Below are 21446 nucleotides of genomic sequence, written 5' to 3' on the forward strand. Positions count from 1 at the left end.
GCTGGGGCCACCAAAACATGCCCCTGGCCACCAGCATGTGTCCCCAAACAGAAGAAGTGAGTGCTGGCAATGTCTCCGTGCATGGAGCCATCCTGCACTCACAGTCCCACTGGATTGAGCCCCACATCTTTATGGCCGGTGGCTGGGTGTACCGTGGAAGCACACTGTTGGCATGAAGGTAAGGCCTTGATTTCATTCTTTTTGGAGTGCTTTTTAATATTTTATTTTTTTCAGGGGAGTCTTTTCACCAGGCTCTTTTGCTCTGTGATTTGAGTGGCCCAGCTGCTAGCTGCACAGCTTGCCCATCTCCTGCTCCACTGCATTGGGCAGCCGTGCATTGAAGGCTCGCAGAGAGGACTGGATCCTGGCCACCTCGTTGTTGGCCAGCTTGAGCCTGTGACGAAGCAGGCAGGTGAAGAGGTCGAGGCGGGTTTTGCCAGGGGGTGACAGTCTGTTCACCCGGTCCCGGATCTCCACCAGCTGCAGCATGGCTGAAGCCTGCGATCCCTGCGTGTAGGGGTAGTCCAGCTGCAGGATCAGGTCACGAATGGAGTCTGGTTCAAAGGGCAGGCTGTAGCCAAAGACCTGCAGGCTGTTGATCTTCATGTAGCCCAGGTTCTTGGAGGGATCCGTCATCTCCAAGGGCTCGTAATAGATGGTCTCGTTGGAGCTATCGTCCAGAGACTTGATGCGGCTCCGCAAGTAGACATGGACTGTTTCAAAGAAGGTCTTCCACTTGTTGCCCAAAGTGAGTGTCCAGTTTTGGCACTGGGCAGAGGCATCCACATTAGTCCTTTCCCAGTCTGGGAAGCTGCCCTCGTTGACAGGCATGAACCAGCTCTCCGAGTGGCTTCCCCCAAAGGGGTTGACGTAGATGGCCATGACGGGTTCCAGCGTGCTGTTCTTGGTGAGGCAGATTTGCAGGGAGAGGGCCAGCATCACGTGAACCAGGCCCGGTTTGTACTTGTTGCTTTTCAGGGTCAGGAGCATGCGCTTCCTCCAGGAGGGGTCAAACCAGCTCCCGAGGCGCATGTCATTGCTGATGAAAATGGAGTGCACCTCGATGCGGCTGTCCCGTTTCTGCAGGAGGTACTTGAGCTCCAGGTCCTGCAGATCTGTCTCCAGTCCCAGGTAATGCTCCAGTGAGTCGGCCACCTCGGGGCGGCAGAAGCCCTGGGCCAGCACGTAGCCGTGGTTGCAGGTCCCGCAGCGAGTGCTGTTGTCCTCGGCGCAGCTGGCGCAGGCTGGCCCCTCACCCAAGGCACACGGGATGGCCCCTTGGCAGGAGGGCTGCTCCGAGGGGCACGTGCAGCTGTGGCTTTCTTCCAGGAAGGTCCCAGGCACTGTTGTCTCACCGCAGTAGAGGAGCGACTGAGCACGGCCCCACCAGTAATGAAGTGGCCTACAGGGGAGAAGGAGCACGGGAGGACAGTTGCTTAGGATAGAATCACTAAGGTTGGAAAAGACCACTAAGATCACCTAGTCCAAGCATCCCCGCCATGCCCAATGACCGTGACCCTCAGGGCTGACCCCTCTCTCCTTTCAGGTAGTTGCAGAGAGCAATAACATCTCCTAGTCTGAACAATCCTCAGACAGTTTCAGGGCTGGAAGAAAAACCCAACTGGTGTTCATTTTTGGGGGGGGGGGGGGGGGGGGTGTCACATAACACCATTGGTGTCTTCCACTGAACCAATCCTTGTTTTCCACTTCCAGGCTTGAACCCAACCTGTGAGAACTGCATCCTTGGGTGGCAAAGCTGTCATCAGGCTTTTCTCCAGCAAGGTGGGAGCTCCTTGAGTCCCAGGGGGAGACAGACCCTAGGACTGAGCTTCCCTGGGGCTCTGACTTGCAGCATGGGGCTGTGGCATCCTACCTCTCCTTTGGCAGTTTGAAGCGGGGTTGCCGGTGGCAGCGTTTGCTGAGGTTGAAGAGCCTCCGGATGATGTGGTGGGTTTTCCTGGAGAGCAGCTTGAGGCTGGTGCCCAGCTGCTGGTAGCGGTGTTGAATGTCCAGGTCCATGGCCCAGAAGTGGGAGATGGCTGTCCTGTTCAGGAAGCGGTCCCCTGGGAGCTTCTTTACTAAGGCCTGAAACTCCTCTGTGGGGAGACAGGTACCAAGTCAGCCAACCTGGCGTCATCAGTTGTTTTAAAAAAAAAAAGCCCACAGGCTCTTTGGTTCTCAGGGCAAGACCCATCTTACGTGCTTGCTATGGGACTACTTGTCTGGACGCTGTCCTACAGCCTCCGCCCACCCTGAGCACCCATGGGTGCTCCCTGGCCGCATGTGCTAACCTGACCTACTTCAAGAGAAGGCTCTGGGCAAGGAGATGCTATTGGAGCCGGGATATAGCACCCGGTACGGTGTCTCCCATCCTTACCTGACTCCTCAAACTGGCTGTGGTGGCTGTCCCAGGCGCGCTGGAGCTGGACCAAGTTGCCTTCGAGTGCTTGGATGTCGGCCTCAGGGCAGTTGCAGTGGGGGAAGGTGGGCTGGCATTGGCAGCGACAGTCGCTCCGGCGGCACACCAGCTCCCCAACCGAGCTGCAGGCGATGTAGCTCAGAGCGGCTGCCACGAAACGCTCCCTCAGGTGATGGGGCAGCACCGTCTGCAGCCCTGCAGGTGAAAAGGAGCCCAGGGGAGATAAGAGGGCTCAGCACTCCCAGATGGACACCCCTGGGCCCCTCCCAGACCACCTGGATGCTCACATCCACTGGCAGCAGAGCTGCCTGTCTGGACTCTCCATTGATCACAGCTCCTCTTGGCAAAGGAGACGCATCTCCTTCCTGCCCAACTTTAACTTATTTATCTCTAAAGCAGCAGCATGACCTGGCACCCCCTCCCCCTCCCTACATGAATCCCTTGGTGGCCCTTCTGCCATCCCTGCATGGTCCCTACCTTGCAGCTGCACCTTGTTCTCCGGGCTCTGCACCAGCACCGAGCTCACCGAGTCCAGGTTGTCGTAATTGCTGCAGCCCAGCGGCCCTGTCCGTGTTTCTGTCACCTGGTTGGGATCGCAGATGGTGAGGGACACAGGAGAGGATGCATACCACTATGCACAGAGGGGCTGCAGACAGCTCCTAGCTAGCAAGGCAACACTGCGGCAGCTTGGAGAGGAGAAATAATTGCCTGCTAATTGGCTTGTTGACAGCCAGCAGCCCGGCCTCCAGCCTGCTGAAAAATGCGCCTTCATTAGCGCGCCCAATTTCCCATAAATAATGCGGATGTGCACACTTCTCCAGGGCTCACCCTGCCCTGCCCTGCCTTGCCACCATCCCTGCTGGGCTGCACTGCCCACCTGCTGTCTCCCTCTAGCTGCCCCCTCGCTTACCTTGATGGCAGCCGTGGCAATCTGGATGTGGTGCAGCCGGCGCAGCGTGCTCTCGCGGTCGATGAAGTAGGAGGCTGCCAGCTGGTGCAGCGTCTCCAGTGACACTGCTGAGCCGTTCCCAGCCCCTGACAGCTCTGCCCGGTGGCTCAGCTTGCGTTTGTCCACAAAAATGGTCAGGGACTCCTCTCCTGTGGGGACACACGATGTGTCCCCTTCTTGGTCATATTTCTCCCCCAAACCCGTCGTCTTTCTGCCCCCAGCTCACCTCCCAGCGTGGCAGCCAGCAAGAAGTGTGTCCCGTATTTCTTGATGATGCTGTCGGTGACCTGCTGCAGGCTGGGCCGGCGCCCCAGCAAGCGGATGTTGCGGATGAATTCGGGGGCGAGGGGCAGTGGTAAGCTGAAGAAGTCCTTCCTCTCCAAGGCCAGGTTGTTCACCTTCCAGCGTGCAAACTCCCTGCAGCAGGAAGGAGAAAAGTGACGGTCAGAGCCTGGAGATGGATGGGGAAAGGCATGCTCAGGGACAAGGCTTCATCGGTCTCTAAACCACTGATGGTAATAATGAGCTGCATGCATCAGAGCTCTCCAGGTGGCATTGATGTCACCTCTTCCATCCTGCTGGCTTCACCTATCTTTTATCCCCATTCCTATGGATCCAGGTAGAAATCCAGTGCCTGGGTGCTTACAGCTGTGAATGATAAGAGTGTTATCTATGAAGCTGGAGGTGGAGGAAACGCATGGGGTGAGGGTGCTGGACATAGTGGGCATGGCACTGGTGGGACGTGGAACTCTGGTGCTGGTCCCCACTGGAAGCTTGGGTAGCTCAGAGAGGGGCAGGATCCGGCCTTTCTCATTCCATCTTGGGCTCTTGTAGTACAGAAAGCTGGTCACCAGGATGTGGGATCATGGTGGGATGGAGGACAGTGTGGTGTTTTGCTGTGGGGTGATGTTTTATATATATCTCCCTAGAGCTCCTCAGCTTGCTTCCACCTCAATAACAACAGCCCCGCAAACATCATGTGGCCAGTTCCAGCCTAATATTCAGCTTTTTGCTCTAATTAACACCAGGTGGTAGCATTCCAACAGTTTAATTAGAGCTGATTAAGAAAAAGGGGAGAGGAGGAAGGGGAAGATTGGATATGGACAGCACTGGGCTGCCTCCCACAGTGACTTTAGAGCTAAATAAGTCTGGTGCTGGGGAGGGAGTGATGTTTCTTGTGGATGGTGTTGCCCCCAGCCAGGGGCAGTGGGAAATGTGGGATGGGGACTACTGATCCTTTGGTCCCCTTGATCTTATCCCATGGGAAAGGCTAGGTTATCCTCCTTGGAGGAGGAGTGATTTGGCTGCCATCCCTGCGGGTGCTCCTTTCTGTCCCTCCAGTGTCACTAGCAGTGTCCCTGGAGCATCCCTAGGCAGCGTGCAGGGACAGGGAAAGGGGAAATGAGCTCCCTCGGGTGCTGGATTCATAACAACACAGCCATCCCTGTGCTGACGTCAGCTCACTTGGTGGGATGCAGCAGGGTTTGCTCTGGTGCCATGAACCCCTTCTGGGCTGCGGGGGCTTTGCAAGGACCCACAGCATCAGCCTTGTCCCAGCGGAATCCCAGCTAGGCATGCGCATCTCAACCGGCATTGCGAATTTCTGCTGGTGGTGGGCTGAACTGAGGGGTCCTCCCCAGCCTTTGCAGCTGAATGTGAATGGGATGGTGAAAGGCATGAAAACAAAGCATCTCCCCTTGGCAGAGCCTGGCATAGGCGCTGCATCCCGCCACGGGTCCCCTAGGCCAACCCCAGCTTCAGCCATCTGGATTCTACCAGCCCCATCCCCGGGAGCCCTGCTGCTGCCTCTCACCTGTAGATCCTGTACCTGGTGGTGAAACCCTGCCGGTAGCGCTCCATGAAGTCCACGTACTCCTGGGCTCGGTAGAAGGGACCCCGGTCGGTGAGGAGCCAGTCAAGGGGTGCTCGGCCAGAGGAGGAGGATGAGGATGAGGAAGAAGGGGATGCTGGGCTGGAGACATGCTGCTCGGTGGCCACGCTGCCTGCCCCACAGCACACGCTCAGGGCCAGGAGGGCCAGGGGCCACGGGATCATCGGCAGGAGCCCGTCAGCACGCTGCAGGTTCTGCTGCCCCATGCTGCTGCTGCCCAGCCGGATCCTTCATTCTCTCGCCCCGCCACGCTCCTTGGGGACGGATCCTGCCCTGCAATGGCACCGCATGACGGGTAGATCATGAGTGCAGGGCAACTTTGTGCTAGGTGACATGGGTGTGAGTTGCTTGTGGCCCTAAGGTCACTGGGGACTGGTGTGGAGAGGATGGGGAGTCATCCAAGAAAGAAGGGGACAGATTCTGTAGCATGGTCTATTGTGACAGCACAAGGAGAAATGGTTTCAAATTAAAAGAGGGGAGATTTGGATCCCATCCCTAGAGACCCCCAAGATCAGGCTGGGTGGGCTCTGAGCACCTGATGAAGCTGTGGGTGTCCCTGTTTAGTGCAGGGGAGTTGGAGCAGATGGTCTTTAAATGTCCCTTCCAACTCAAATGATTCTATGAAGATCCCAGGGAGAACCTGGGAAGGAGATAATGGATGTGGAGCATTTTGGGGGTGTCCATCATGACCATGAATAGCTTCTCTTAGGTTAGTTAAAAAACAGCCTGAAGGCATAGGAAAAGTTAACTGCTCTAGCTGTTGGTATGGTGCTGGGCTTCCCTTTGTGCCATGTTAGTGGCTGAGATGGAGGATGAGTGGGTGTGCAGATGGATAGAATCATAGAATCATAAAGGTTGGAAAAGACCTCTAGGATCCTCCAGTCCAACCATCCACCTGCCACTAGTATTGCCCACTAAGTCATGTCTCTCAGTGCCACATACATACATTTCATGAACACCTCCAGGGATGGTGACTCCACCAACTCCCTGGGCAGCCTGTGCCAGGTGGTTGAATGGGCTTGCCTACCCTGGGCTCGCCACATCAGTATTTGGAAGATAACCAGCATTTATCTTGAGCTGAGACCTTACTGGTCTTGTAGCATCTGCACTGAGCATCTTAAAACATGGGAGGTTTGCTGGAAGCAGCAGCCTGGGGTCAGAGCCTGCATTTGCTGTGCTCCGTAGAGCAGCTAGTGATAAGGAGCTGCAAGGTGCAGGGGCTGAGCCAGAGCAGGGAGATGTTTCTTGCCTCGTGCAGCAAGGGCTGGTTGCCTAAAAACCTGCTTTGAACAGAGCAGAGTTCAAAGTCAGCACAGGAACGTCAGAACTGACTCGTTCTTCATTAGCCGATGTAAATGCTGGGTATAAAAATATGGAACTGGGCCACGGAGGGGAGGGCAGCAGGGATGCAGGGAGGGCTCCTGGGCTTATCTCTGGAGCCCAGCAAAGGCTCCAGACTTCAAACAGACGGAGCTGGGGCTTACCCTGCCTGTGTGCCAGCTCCGTGCCTTATCCCCAGGCCAGTTAAGACCTGGGAGAAGCCAGCAGCTGCAGGCAGGCTCTGGAATGGGATAGGGGTCAATGGGAACAAGGGTTTGGGGACCCTATATTCACAGTTCTTCTAGGATGTGCCCGTTATTCTCCGTAGCAGGAGCCACCCAATGCTCATCCTGCCAAGCACGCACCAACCCCACACTCTCCTAAACCAGGGCTTTGGCAGATGAATCATCCCACTTAAATACGCATTATTATTATTTTCCCCCTTTTCTTCTATTTTTAAACCCTTAAGGGTGTGCTTTGATGACGTGCTCTCAGCCGGCTCCCTGGCAATTTGGAACCAAAATTGAAGTTCTTGTCAGCTGCAATAACCCTGATGAAGGTGCCAGCAGAGCACAGGTGGGCTAGGGGCTGCCATGGGCTGCAGCACAGCCAGCAGGGCTGGGGGGGGGGGGTGACCAACCCTTGTACACAGTGCTGATGTTCAGTTTGGGGACTTTTGCTACAAGGACACTGAGCTGCTGGAATGCATTCAGAGAAGAGCAGTGAGGTTAGTGAAGGGCTGGAAGACAGGATATATGAGTGATAGAACGTGAGGAAATGGCCTCAAGCTGTGCCATGAAAGGTTCAGTTGGACATTAGGAAGAATATCTTCACAGAGAGGGTCAATCAAGCATTGGGATGGGCTGCGCAGGGCAGTGGGAGAGTCCTCTTCCCTGCAAACATGGCACTAAGGGACACAGGTTAGTGGTGGGACCTTCTGCATTAGGTTGATGATTGGCCTTGGTGATGCTGAAGGAACCAAACTGATACCAGGGACCAGCTATCCCACACCATCATTAGCCACCCTGCTCTATTTGCTCGTATGTAGGATAAAATAAGCATGTAAGTGCAAATCTGTACTCGCAGAAGCAGCGGACAGCACAGCTCTTTGGTAGCTCATAACCCCATTGACCTCACTACTAGAGCTGGAAATAACTTTCTAATCACTTATCCTTGATCCAAAAGAATGGAGATTTGATGAGAAGCCTCTGACTACTCATTTTTTTCTTCTTCTTGATTTAGGGTTTGTATCGCAAAAGCTGGAAAAATTCCAGCTTGCTAATTATTTTTTTCCCCTTGTCTATAAAAACCTTAACACGAAGGAAGAGGCATTTCAGCACAAATGTCCCTGGCAGACATGCCCAGGAGCACAGCCTATTTCCTGGCCAGCTCTACCTGGTCCTGGTGCAGCCCTCTCTGTCCCCGCTTCCTGCAGTCGACAACCCATGCATTGCTGGGATTGCCACGAGCTGCGTCTCAAAAAATAGCTTCTAGCAAAACCCCGTATGTTCTGAGGCTTCCTCCTGCCCTAAGTACTGAGATGGCAATAGGATCACTTCTGCTTTTGGTGCCTTCACCCAGAAAGCGAGGGGCAGGAGGACATGCTGGGCTCCTTGTTAGCAGCAGGACAAGCTGTAGGACCCGGCAGCAGCATCACCCTGCCAAGCTGTGCCACGTCCTGCCTGCTTGGATGCCGCCAGCAAGGCAGCTCTGGAGCAACACGCTCCTCCACTAATCAAGCAGGGTTCGATAATTAAGACATTAGCTAATTGTCAGGGACATTAACATTGATTTTTGCCCTTTCACGCTGCAGAAACTGATCCGGCCGCCTGTATGCCGTGAAGCATTCACAAGGGGGTTGGCTGGGGATGTGTCTGAGCCCCCAGGTAGCTGATGCTGGCAGACAGGTGACATCCTGCTCCAGCATCCCTGGGGACAGGGCCAGCTGAGGTGCATCCATGCGGGAGCAATAGGAGAGGGCTTGCCTCGAGCTCCTGCCGATGCCTTTTAGCGGGGATGAAACTCTAACCGAGTCACCTTCTTATTAAACGTGGGAAAGATTTATCAAATTAAGGCCACTTAGAGAGGCTGGGCAGAGGCTAAGTGCCTGGAGCAGATGGGCTCAGCTGTGCATGCTGATGCTATTTGCAGTGCTGTGGGGTCAGCCTCACTCCCTGCCCACCCAGGACTGTGCAGGACCTGAATCCCGAGCACAGGGACAGCCACTTCTGAGCCCGCTGTCCCTGTCTGAGCAGCAATGTTGGTGATCCCCGTCACGGCCCCAAGCTTGCTAAACGACTTCAATAAGTCACTGCCTCTCCCCCCCACCCATGAGACTGGTTTAAAAACCTGCAAGACATTATGATTTGGGTTCCTTTTATTAGCTTTTCTTAGAGCAAGGAACTTTAAGATGAGAGTAAAGGAAAATGTCAGAAAATCCCAGGACTCGGGGAGCTCAGGATTTGCATAAGACATCAGATGAGATGAAGCCCGGGCTGCGGTCGAGGGAGATGGCAGCTGCGCGTTCTGTGTCACACCAGTGCCATGTGTTGTGCCCTCTGGCTTTGCTCACCAGAGACTTCCAAACCCACAAGCAGAGACCCTCTTGAAAGAGCAACGTGCCAAATCCAGTTCCCTCAGCACGGCGGCTGCTTCCCCTGCCTGGGGCCGAGCTCGCAGCCCCGAGCATCCCCGAAGTCAGCTCCCGGGAGGACTGGGGGGGGGAGAGGGGGGAGCTCACGCACACAGCGGCATCCCCTCCTACTGTCGGAGCGAGCGCAGTGTGAAGTGGCTTCACCCCAATGGGCAGCATCAGGAGCAGAGGAAAAACATGCGGCGATGTGTGTGGGGCCAGCCTCCCGCTCCCCGGGGCTCAGCAGCCCCCCGATCCCAGTCGGGGCTCAGCGCAGGGGGCTGCCCTGTGCAGACCCCACGGCTGCGGACGGAGGGGGCACACTGACACCTGCCGGCAGGTCCCGCAGCTCCGGCACCACAGAGGGACAGCCCGGCACCCCCAGCCCGTGCCCCACAGCTGCGTTTCGGGGCCAAGCACGGGACTCCTGGGAAGGAGAGGGACGGGAGGCACAGCGCCGCGCCGAGAGCTGCTGCTCTCGAGTCCGGCCGGAGTTTGGGCTCCTTTGGAAATGATGAAAGCCAGCGGTGAGCGAAGGGAAGCGGGCTGCTGGTATCGGCTTACCCGCTCCTCGCCCCGCTCTGCGGCACCGTTCTGGGAGCCTTCCCGTCCCGCTGAGAGCCAGCTGTTGCTCCAGGTTCTCCCAGCAGGGCAGCACAGTTCGGCACCTTAGCTGACCGTCTCCCCGGAGCAGCGCAGCAGTGAGTTCGCAGCTCCCGCTCTTCCCAGCCGAGGGCAACTCCGCAACCCAACCGTGGGACACTGCCTCCCGCCTCCCCTCGTCCTTTCCGGGACATCTCACCCAAGGTCACCGAGCCACCCGGCGGGGCGGGGTCACCTCCCACCCATCCGCACCGTCCGACGCAGCATCCCACCCCACGGGGAGCATCCCCACTGGCGGAGGAGCTCGGCGATCCCGTCGGGCTTACCCCAGGCTCCGGGCGGCAGCGGCAGCAGCGGATCCCGCGGTCCGGTGGCGGCTCAGGCTTCCCGGTGCCGGCCCCGCCGCCCCATGGCGCGGCCCCGCAGGCGGGCAACCCGCACCGGGTCCCGCCGCGCTCCGCGGCCGCCGCCACCTCCACGCTCACCCCGCCACCGCCGCCGCCGCCCCATAATATATGCGGCTGCGGCGGCCAATGAGAGGAGCCGTCTGCCTCTCCGCGTCCTCCCATTGGTGGGCGCCGTGGAGCCGCGGGGGGAGCGGGCGCGCGTGGGGAGGCTGTGCGGGCACGCGTGGGGCAGCGCTCGGCCTCGGGCTTAACCCTGCGCGGAGCCCCGTGCCCAGCGCCGGGCTTAACACCCCCTCTTGTAATCGTGTACCACCGTCATCTTTCATCCCAAGCCCCAGAAGTGGAGTTTTTCCCCCAAAAAAAGTGGTTTTGCCAAGGAAAGATTGAGATCCCCCTCCTAGAACCGTAGCGCTCCGGCGTGGGTTTGTCTGCGTTTTGGTTAGGGATGAATTTGGGTGAAAGGATAACCAGGTTCAGCGTGAGGGTGTGTAGCTCAGTTCTCTGCTCCCACACTCTGCCCTGTGCTCTGCCCGTTGCGTGGGGTTGGACACCCACGAGGCACACTGCCCTTGGGGAGGCCCTCAGCTGCCAGCCGAGCCCCTGCAGGATGCCCTGCACCACTGTATGCAGCCCTGGCTCTGGGCAAAGCCCTTATTGGTCTCTATGTGCTGTGGGATGGAGGCAGCAATGGGCACACTGGGGGCCTCCAAGGGGATCACTGCCCACGAGGGGAGAGCGGTGCTCTGTCCTACATCACTGAGTTCATTCTTCCCTATATTTTCCTTATATTTTTCCTTATGTTTTGTCTTATGTCTCCTTACATTTTTCCTTCAGTGGTTGTCCCTATAGTTTTCCTCACACGTTTTCTTATCCCCTCCCTTATAGTATTTCTTATACCTTTCCTTATGCTTTTCCTTATCCCTTTTCTTATCATTTTCTTAATGTTTTCCCTATGTTTTTATCTTATTTCCCTCATTTTTTCCTTACAGTTCCCTTACTGTTCCTTTATATTGCCTTGCAGTCTTACATTTCCCTGCACTTACATATATCCTACAGTTAGACTAGATGATCTCAGTGGTCTTTCCCAACCTCAGCGATTCTGTGACTCCATATCTTCCTCTCCTTTCCCTTCCATTTCCTTTACACCCTCTTTGCATTTCTCTTACATTCCCCTCATCCTTCCTTTCCCCTATCATTTGTCACTACTTCTGCTCCGCTCTACGCATGGGGACGCGTTGCCGTCCTTCAATCACACCCCCTCCCTCAGTGCGGAGCCGGATGGGCTTTAAGACCCTCTTCCGACCCGAACCATCCCAGGATCCCGCGATTCCCTATGATGTCGAGAAGGGGCTGAGCAGTGCTCTCCCTCCGAGCCGCGCCGTAACGCACCGCACCGCGCCGCACGGGGAGGTGCCGGTCCCCGCGTCCCCGCCCCTCGCCGCCGCCCGGCGCCGGAGCTGCAAGATGGCCTGGGCCGGGCTGTGCGCCCTGCTGGCCGGGTGCTGCCTGGCGGCCGGCAGCGGCCCCGCCGAGGCGGCGGCGGAGGCGGCGGCCAAGGAGCTGGAATGCAAACTGAAAAGCATCACGGTGTCGGCTCTGCCTTTCCTCCGGGAGAACGACTTGAGCATCATGCACGGCCCCTCGGCCGCCGAACCCAAGCTGCTCTTCTCGGTGCGCAACGATTTTCCCGGAGAGATGGTGGTTGTGGACGACCTGGAGAACACGGAGCTGCCCTACTTCGTGCTGGGTGAGCATCTCCCCGCGCCGCCCCGCCGAGGGGCTCCTCCCTGCGCTCCGCAGCCCCTCTGGGTCGAGCCCGGCCCGCTGCCCCCCCAGGGTTCTGCCCGTCGGGAAGCCGCAGCCCGCAGCGCTTCTCCGAGCGGAGCCGCCTCCCCCCGGCGCGCTGCAGAGCGCTGCCAGCCGGGCATAGCGGCGGGTCTCCGCTGCGGGTCCCCGGGCAGGTAGCGCCGTGCTGCCGAGCATCGCTTCCCTACCGCTGATGGGCTCCTTCTATGTATCGTTATTACTATCATTTATATTTTCACCCCCACCTTAAGCCAACCTTTGCTGCTTTCTTTATGCTGTGCTTACAGCAAGGCCTCCATCGCTTGCTTCCCCAGGACCAAGCCGAGCTGTGGCATTTGCTGCAATCTTTTAATTCTGTGCTGGATACTGTTTTCCCATTCTTCCTGCATGCAGCCCCCACCTCACATGAACCCCACGGCTGCTCTCTCCATCGTGGCTGTGCTCACCTCCCACACCCTTGGGTGCCCCATGTGTGTCCAAATGTCCCCTTTGTCCACGTGCCATCCCAAAAGCAGCGTGCCTGCACGTGCCTTTATGCTGCGATGCCATCCTGTGTGCCATCATATGAGCAGGGAGGGGACAGCAGTGGCTCTACCTGGGTTGTGTCCCCTGTGCTTTGTCACCTTCCTGTCTCCCCTGGACCTCTCCACATGCACAAAACCTGCGATCCTATATCCGATCTCAGAGCAGCGCTGACTGCATCCCTCTGCTCCATGCAAAGGGCAGAGCCAGGCACAGGGCTGAGGGATGCCATAGGAGGGTTGTGGGGACACCCCCAAAGCTATGCCCAGGGATAGGGGGTGGCCAGAAGGGGCTGTGGAATGCGATGTCCCCATCCCCAGCATGGCCCCTCTCTGTGATGCTGCGGTGGAGGCCGGAGAGCGTTGCTGTGGCAACGGGGCCGCAGTGCAATGGATGCTGCGGGCCGCGCACGCGTGGCATTGTGGCATTTGATGCTCTAAAAGCCACACAGGTGCTCCTCCCTTTTTGGGACTTGTTCCTCAGGGGTCAGAGCCCCACGGCTCTGGGGTTGGCACGGCCCCTTTGCAAAGTGTCGTTATTATTATTCACCATCACGAATTTATTTGGGGGTATGTGTTGTCTCAGTTGGGTTATTTTAGGAGTTTGCCCCATTCTTTATGACCCTCTGGGTTACTCAGGGCTGTCCCTCCTCCTCAGCATCTTCAACCTTTGGAAGGGTTGTGAGTTGTTGCTCAGCAGCTCCATGAGCTGCTCCTCTTCGCTGGTCCCCACTCCTGCATTCCTCCTCAGGCAGAGCCATGGTGGGGGGTGGGTTGTGGGGTTGTCACCTCTGTTTTACGGGGAGGGGATGCATGGGGATCGCAGCTGCTCTGCACTGGGATGTGGGGATGGAAAAGCACTCGGCTTGATCCTGATTAGAATCAAGGATGCCTCAGTCATTGGCTTTCATCTCGCTTGGTGCCTGTTGCATTAGTTATGGGTTTTCCTCACTCTCACTGGTTGGTGGCCATTAGGAAATGCTAATTTGCAGCTCAGTATTCCCTTCCCGCTCACTGTTCCCTCCCGGCCTCCTAGCAACATCAACCCACACTCCATAACCCATTACCTGGCCTCACACCCATGCTGCCTTTTTGTCCCTGCGATTCTAGTTGCCAAAATGTAAGTTTGAGGGAACTGAATGAGCTGTTTTTGCCTTCCCACTCCAACCCTAAAGGTGTTCGAGAACCATGGGGATGTGGCACTGAATGAGGTGGGCAGTGGGTATGGTGGGGTGGGTTGCTGGTTGGACTTGATGATCTTAGTGATCTTTTCCAACCTTAATGACTCCATGAAGTTGTGCTGAGCTGCACTGGGATGTGGCACAATGTCCCTCCATGTCCCCAGGAGTGTCCCTTCTGCCCAGGCTGTGGCAGGGAACTTCATCTGCTCTGCAGACAGACACTCTGAACTTTAGTGACTTTAATAGATTATCCTAAACTTGGGCCTTAATATGAGCCATCACAATTTCAAATTATCTTTCTTTTAAATTAAATAGATTCCTTTTTAAATACAAAATCAATTCTAATTTTTTAGAGGGGTGAGATTTTTCAAAGGCACCAATGAGGTGGGCATGTTTAGCCACTGTGGAATACTTCCCTGAAATACCTCATCGTTTCTATTCCTTTTCATGTTCTTCTTAGTTTTTATTCTCTGCTAAGCTCCACATCCCGCTGGAGAATTCTCTGTGACTCCTTTATGTGTTGGCGCCAGGGGGCACTGAGATGAGGACACGGGGTGCCATTAATTGGGGTGACAGATCCTTCGGCCAACCAAAGCTCATCCTTACTATGGCTAAAGAACAGCAGGCAGCCCTTAGATTTCACAACCCCTGGAGCTGCCTTCTCCACATCACCTGTCTGCTGTGTGTGTTGCACTGAAGGTAATGTTTCTCAATAACTTAGGATCACAGCCCTAATAAGGCTGGAGAAGACCCCTGAGATCCCCAAGTCCAACCCCAGCCCACCGTGCCCAACTGCCCACATCCCTCAATGACACATCTCCGCTGTTCTGTAACACCTCCAGGGATGATGCCCCCATCACCTCCCTGGGCAGCCTGTGCCAAATTCTCACCAATCTTTTGGAAAAGACTTCATTTCTGGGGAGGTGAGGGCCCACCCCGACCCTGCTGCCCCATCCCCATCTCATGTCCCCCAAGCCAGGGCACTGAGATGGGGTGCTCTGGGATCCACAGCATTGAGATGGGGTGCTCTGGGACCCACAGCATTGCCTCACTGCTAACCTTGCACCTGCGAATAGGTGTAATGGTGAAATAATGGAGCAAATATTAAGAAATTCTTAAGTACCCAGAGAATAACCGAGTTAAATTATACCAGAGGAGCTCAATTGCCTTGCTTAGATTGATTGAATTACTAAATGAGCCTGACTAATGGAATGGAGTGGATATATCGGACTTTTACTCAAGATCCTGAAATAATTTCTCTAATAAGATTGTGAGCCATTAATTGAACTTGGCTTGGATCCTGGACACTGTCACATGCACTGAGACCCGTCGTGATGATCTATGCTCCCACCCCGCTGCTGGCAGGATGTTGCCCTTAAGACCCAGCCACCCAATGTGCCATGCAGGATGCCGCCCTCCCCATCTCTGCTGGCCACCTCCTGTCTCCTCTGTAAGCATCTCACTGCTGCTCAACCTCCTCTCTCTGGTTCTTCAGTGCTGGCTTTGCAGACTGGAAGCATCCTTGAGGCCACCGCCGTGCCCCACCACCTCTCTGGCTGGGAGTGTTTTGGTGACACACCGGATGTGGAGGGATGTTGTGTTTTGTTTTATTTATTTTCTTTTCCTTTCCAACCCACAGACACAGGGATTTCATCTCTGGGTACCCGTTGCCATGGCAACTGCACATCCAGCCAGCTCCAGCAGCAGTGGGGCCGGGGCATCTCGCTGACCCAGAAAGCAGCGGGGGGAGCATGCTGTGATGCTTGGACCAATCCCATGGGGGGACATGGGTTTATGGGACAGGGTGGCTGTAGGGTCCCAGCCCTCGTTTTGGCTGCTGGGAGTGCAGGGTGCTGCTCCCATCTCCCCCAGCTGACAGCCTGGGTTCTGTGCCCCAGTGGAACTGAGACTTGCTCCCATCCTTTGTGGGTGATGTTTTGGGGATGATATTGCCCATATTGGGACTTCTAAAAGTACCCTAAAGCTGCTGTCTCACCTCTGCCCTTCTATCCCCAGGCCAGCAGAGTTTGTGTCTGGGTCCATCCCACATCCCATTTTCTATTTCATTTTTAGGGTTGATTATCCAGCTAAACTCTCTTGGCTGCCTGATCTGGTGGTTTGCAACCCTGTCTGTGGCAGGGGGTGGATCATCCACTGGATGATCTTTAGGGCCCCTACCAACTTAAGCCACTCTCTGATTCCATGATTTTGTGATAAACAAGGCTGGACGACCATCTCTCTTTGTGTCTCAACACGCAAGAGCCCTTTAAAGGAAAGAATTTTTGCCTCCCGGGATTGGGGAAGCATCTGGATAGTGACAGATCCATCATTTCAAACTGGCTGTCCTTTTCCTTGCGCATTGCTGGGGCTCTCCTGCTCAGATCAGGAGGGTTTGCATGGCAAAGGCAAGGCTCTGGTTGCTGGTTTGTGGCTGCTTAACACTGGGAAGCACCAGTAGTGGCACATCGGTCACAGAAGCTTGGATGTGAGGATGCGGTGCAGGAGGAGACACGGTCCCTCTCCTGGCTGGCTCTGAGGCATTTCAGTAATTAGTATGACTAATGAGCATAGCAGAGCAAGCAGATATCAAGGATGTAGAGAGCTGGCTTTGCTTCCACAGGGAACCGATCCAGCTGAAAACTGACCTGCTAGGGGAAGGAGATGGGGAAGGGCTGAGCAGAGCCCACCTGTACCTTTGCATGGGGATTTGGGGTGTTTAAGCATGGGAAAGCCTGGGAGAGCCTTCCATCACCTATGGTTCTGCCCCAGAATGCCAATGGTTGCATTGGTGGCCTGTGATGGCAGCTCCTGTGATCCCCTCCACTGGGCCAGGGCTGGAGGTGGCACCCAGAGCTGAGAGCACTGAGACACCCAACCACGATGTCACCATCACAGTGTGCTGTGGCTGCCTGGGAAAGCAGGTATTAGCAACCCTGAAATATCCTGGGGACAGGCGCTTGTGTGATGGGAGACAGTTACCATGGAAACCTCCTTCAAATGAGGAGAAAAAAAAAAAAAGGGAAAAGAACAAGAAAAAAAAAATCCCAAAATTTAAAGCAGTGCTTGTAGCTCGGAGGAACTGTAGACCTTATTATGGGTTTTGGCACCCCCCTTTCTTTTTTATTTGTTCCAGCTAACAGCTCCAGGAGACAAGCCAATTAATTTGAACATCCCCAAGGGAGTGGGAGAGCGAGGGCACAGGGCTGGGAACTCAGTGCTGTGTTTGCAATCACTTTTCTGGCTTTGGGGCTAGGGGCTTGGGCTCAGGATGTGCCTTAGGGCTGGATCTGTGTAGTGGGGGAAGAGAGGACAGCTGGCTGAGGTCCCAAGAATGCTTTGCTCCCATGGGGTGCTATGCCCAACTCAGCATGAGCTTCACATCCATGCGGAGCTCACATCCTGCCCAGTCCCCTAATGATGTCCCCAGTGTCCCCACCCTCTGGGAAACCTCTTGGAAACATTGGTTTTGCATAGAGGGCCCACATGCTGCTCAGCAGCTCCAAGCATCGGTGGAGGCAGCCTTCCCAGAGGCACTTGGGCTGCTGGGGAGCTGCTTTCCCATTGGAAACAGAACTGCCAGCAGAGTTTTACCAGAGAGCATTGGTGACTTCTGAAACACAGCTGGCTGCAGCTCACCGACCTGTTCTGCAGTGCTCAGCCAGAGGGAGATGCTTTCTTCCAGGATGTGCACTGTACCTTGACCAGTCAGACCCAGAGCAGTGCAGTAGGGTGGATGGTGGAAGCATTACTGGCTCATGTCTGTTTGCTCAAACCCTGACCTGGTCCGGCTTTGAAAGCTTTCTGTTACCACCTGTAGTGGAAATGCTAAGTCACAGCTCAAAGCAGTGATTGAGCACCTGGTGGGAAGGCAGGGCCAACCCAGGGGAGCTCAGGTGTATGCAATCCTGGCTCCACTCTTCCCAGACCTCATTTAAGGGTTGGCAGTGAAGGCAAGTGGTGGAGTTTCCTGTCTACCTGAGGCCTTCCCAGGGTAAGCAAGTTCCCCCCCCCCCCCCCCCCCCCTCTCTTTTGTTTCTGTGCCTACAGCTGAGGTATTTGGACTCATCCTCACTTATTGCAGCATAGGGCTTTGCTACTCTGCCATTATCTCTGTACATTCCATCATGTTACAGTATTGCACCATGTTTTTCCCTTCCTTGGTCCCAGAGTAGGGTATAAGGATGTATGTCAGCCAGAGGACTCAGCCTCTGCAAAAGGAGAAAAAAAAAAAAAAAAAAAAAAAAAAAAAAAAATCATAAAAATACTTTTGAAGTTGATTTCACGAACAAGGAGCATCCTTTGGGTCAGAAGCAGTGGTGTGTGAGGGTAAATCTATCCTGGGCATCCCTCCCATGCCCCTGCACCCATAGCTGTCAGGGAGAAGGGAGCCCTGGGGACAAAGTAGAGCTGTTTCTGTGGGTGCAGATATCTGTAGTTGGCTACAGCTCTTTATTTTTGTCCTCTAGTTTATCCCTGTGGTTGCAGTCCCTGCATGAAGAGCCAGTAAGGTGAGCACAGGCCCATGCCATGCAGTCACGTTACAGCTGAGCCATGCTGGGGATGAGGAACTTGTTATATAATTTGGACTGCAATGCAGAAGTGCTTGTTTTGATGTTTAATTAATTATCCCATTTCAGACTCTCTGTGGCAGTGGGGCAAGCATGCAGGTGTGGGGTCCTTGCTGGGGAGGACCATGCACAAAAGCCTTTCCTTCCTTTCTCCATCTCTCTTACTTGGGCACCACAATGCTCCTGTTTTTGGCCAGCTTAGGATGCTAAAAAAATTGGACTGGGTGTGAACAGCATTGGCCACGTGGATGGTCTTCAGAGGTCTTTCAGGCTCCTCTTGGTAGCAAATCCATTTATGTGTGCTCCAAGGTTTGGCTCATGCCCAGATCTCCAGCACTTGGGAAAAGAGTAGTGAGTAGCTCACAGGGTGGTTTCCTTAGGATGTAGGGGGAGAAAGGCAGGAGCTTCCACAGAGGTTGGCTGTGGATGCTGGCCTTTTATCCCACTGCTTTCAGATCCCTGCTTTGCACTTTCTGTCCTTCCAACAAAGGCAGCTGGCTCCAAGCAGCTTAGGCTTCAAAGTTCCCAAAATAACAGAGGTTAAAATAAATTAAGCAGAGAGTGGAGGGAAAAAAAAAAAAAGCTACAAGATCAAGTCAGTGCCCCATTTGCACCCTGGCTCAGAGCTTCAAAGTAGCATCCACCTCCTGTGAGCAGCTGTTAGGCATGTCAAAGCTCCGGGCTCACAGCATCATCTTCTTGGGCTCCTCATCCTTTTGGAGTCATGGAGAATTTCTGTGATGGTGCACATTCCTGTGGGTGATGTGGGACCCCTGTGCTCACCTGCTGTCTCCCCATGTGCTGCAGGTGGGCAGGAAACTCCTTGTGGAGAGACTCCACGCTCAGCTCAGTGCCTCTGCTGATTTATATAGATCATCAATATGACAATTATATACACCTGCAGATTTAATTACCTCCATTTTCGTCAGGCAGAGACAGATTTATGCCTCTATTCAGTTCCTGTAAATCTGAAACAAGCCTGACTAGACCCAAAAGCCCTCCCATTGATCACCGTGCGCTGTCTGGTCTCTGGCCCTCTTGACAAGCACTTCTCTCAAGAGTGATAAATTCAAGATGCACAGTCAACTTTTCCCCTTCTATGTCTTTCTTCCCTATTTTTTTTTTCTTTCCCGTTTCCTTCTCCCTGTTATCTCCAAGCATCTCCACAATCTTGAAAGCAGAGCTTAAAATTGGGTAGGTGCTTCTAAGCACTAAGGGGTTTATGGCAGCATGCTGCAGTCAGCTCTACCTCTATCCTGCCCCCAGTTGAGTGTCAGTCCATGCTGAGGAGTTGGGAGGAGTTGGTCGACCTCTTGGAGAACCTCCTGGCAGGGTTACTTGGGTCCTATCAAAATAATGTCTAATTCACCTAACCTCTTGGCCTTGGCATAATGAGCACTTAAACAAATTAGCTTGCAGAAGCAGCCTGGAGAGGCTGGAGTTTACCCTTGAAGTCTGTGTCACTGCTGTAATGCATCCCCCTCCCCCTGCCTGTCCCACCAGAGCTGCTGACCTCGCCTGTACGATATGCTCTGATGTCCCACTAATGCCTGCCAGATGGGCTGCAGTGGCCGGTCATTACCATTCCTGCCAGCCCATGATGGATATAAACAGTGCTCTCCTCCCTGTGAAAACTGATTTGGGAAGCTGAAGGTAGTCTTGGTAGGTATCTTGGGCTTGTAGGGTTTGATGGTGTGGAGGGTTTGGAGTATTAGGAAAAAAATAGAAAAAATGAGGAAAGAAATCTTTTCTCAGACAGAATGGTGATGCGTTGGCACAGGCTGCCCAGGGAGGTGGTGGAGTCACATCTCCTAGAGATGTTCAGGAACTGTGGGGATGTGGCACTAAGGGATGTGGTTAGTGGGCATGGAGGGGATGGACTGATGGTTGGACTGGATGATCTTAGAAGTATTTTCCAACCTTCATGGTTCTATGATTTGGGTATGGGTTGTCCTGAGGTAGGCTGTGAGTTCTTCTTTCCTCATCAAGGGAACAGGAGGCCTCGGGCACTCATAAAGAGACATGTAAGTGTGGCCTTGGTGGCACCTGACTGGACCTGCAGCTGCCGTCCAACCCCAAGGCACTGGGAGGTGTGTGGAGAGCAGGTTGGAGCTCATCTCCAACAGCAGGAAGTGGCTGATAATTGGGGAAAAATGTGGAAAAGCATATATTGTGTGATATTTTTTTTTTCTTCCACCCCCATACTGCCAAGGTTTGTGCTGCAGGGGTTCCTAAAGCTACGATTTGTCTGTGGGCTGTCTGGCTTGGTCGCTGCTGGTGGGTTTGTCTGCCTTGAAATTGGTTCCTTTCTCCGGGCTTTCATGCTTCATGGTGGATGAAACAGAGCCTTTTGTTAGTTTTTACATTCCTAATTCTCGCAAAGTGAGAAATAGTGAATAATCATTGCCATTTCCACTGCTCCGCTGGCTTCATGATTTTATGGGCTTTTATCCTTTCCCTGCTCAGCTGTTTGTTTTCTTTGCTGAGTACTAACACAGTTGGTTTCTCCTCTCCACGGAAACATTTCAGACCTCTTGTCTTCTTTGTGTGCCTCTTTGGAGCCTCCTTTGCTGCTTCCATCACGAGATGGCTGACCTGAATACTGCTGGCAGTTCTTGAGATCAGCGTGCTGTCACCAACATTGGATTTCACCTGCCCACTTTCTTGCCCACTTTTCTCTAGCACTTCACAGTTTTAGCTCTGAGGTACCTAATTTTAGCATTGGTGACCAGCTTTGTCACTCGCTTCCTCTTCCAGAGTGCTTCAGAACAGCTGAGATCCTGACAAAGATCTCTGCGGAGTTCCTTGGTAACCTCCTTTCCTTATGAAATGCAACCTTATTCCTCCCTGCATGGTGGGCTTCCAGAGAACATTCCCTCTGGTGACACCCCTACTTAGATTCTCTTGGAAACTTTTTTGACAAGGCATCTTTGAAAGGAGTCAGTCAAACTGGATCACCCTTATCTACTGGTATGCAGAGTTGCATGACCCACATATATCTGTGCTACCAACTGGTTCTTTTAATAAATTGACCAGGGCAGAAGTAGAATTTACTGGTCTTTAATTTCCATTTTCTTATGAGTTTGGAGTCTTTTCCATCGAGGCTTGTTCCACCAGTTGTTTGCCATTTCTGAGCAGTACAGCTGTGC

General features: G+C 54.3%; 2 protein-coding genes across 2 annotated transcripts in view; one reads left to right on the forward strand and one right to left on the reverse strand.

The window, feature by feature from the left end:
• Positions 1-285: 285 nt before the first annotated feature.
• BRINP2 (BMP/retinoic acid inducible neural specific 2) lies at positions 286-5465 on the reverse strand (the record flags this gene model as incomplete). The annotated part of the gene is made up of 7 exons (XM_079536407.1): positions 286-1402; positions 1874-2096; positions 2378-2614; positions 2897-3002; positions 3330-3517; positions 3595-3785; positions 5182-5465. 7 exons carry the CDS (start codon positions 5463-5465, stop codon positions 286-288), a joined length of 2346 nt encoding a protein of 781 aa, XP_079392533.1.
• A 6220-nt stretch (positions 5466-11685) lies between these two features.
• Positions 11686-21446, forward strand: part of ASTN1 (astrotactin 1) — a gene marked incomplete at both ends in the record, with an annotated part of 38634 nt that continues 28873 nt past the window's right edge. The window contains one exon of the mRNA XM_079536469.1: positions 11686-11968. Coding sequence (XP_079392595.1) covers positions 11686-11968 — 283 coding nt within the window. The remainder of the gene's footprint in view (positions 11969-21446) is intronic.

The sequence above is a fragment of the Tetrao urogallus genome (assembly GCF_951394365.1).
Source record: "Tetrao urogallus genome assembly, chromosome: 5".
NCBI classification, from domain to species: Eukaryota; Metazoa; Chordata; class Aves; order Galliformes; family Phasianidae; genus Tetrao; species Tetrao urogallus.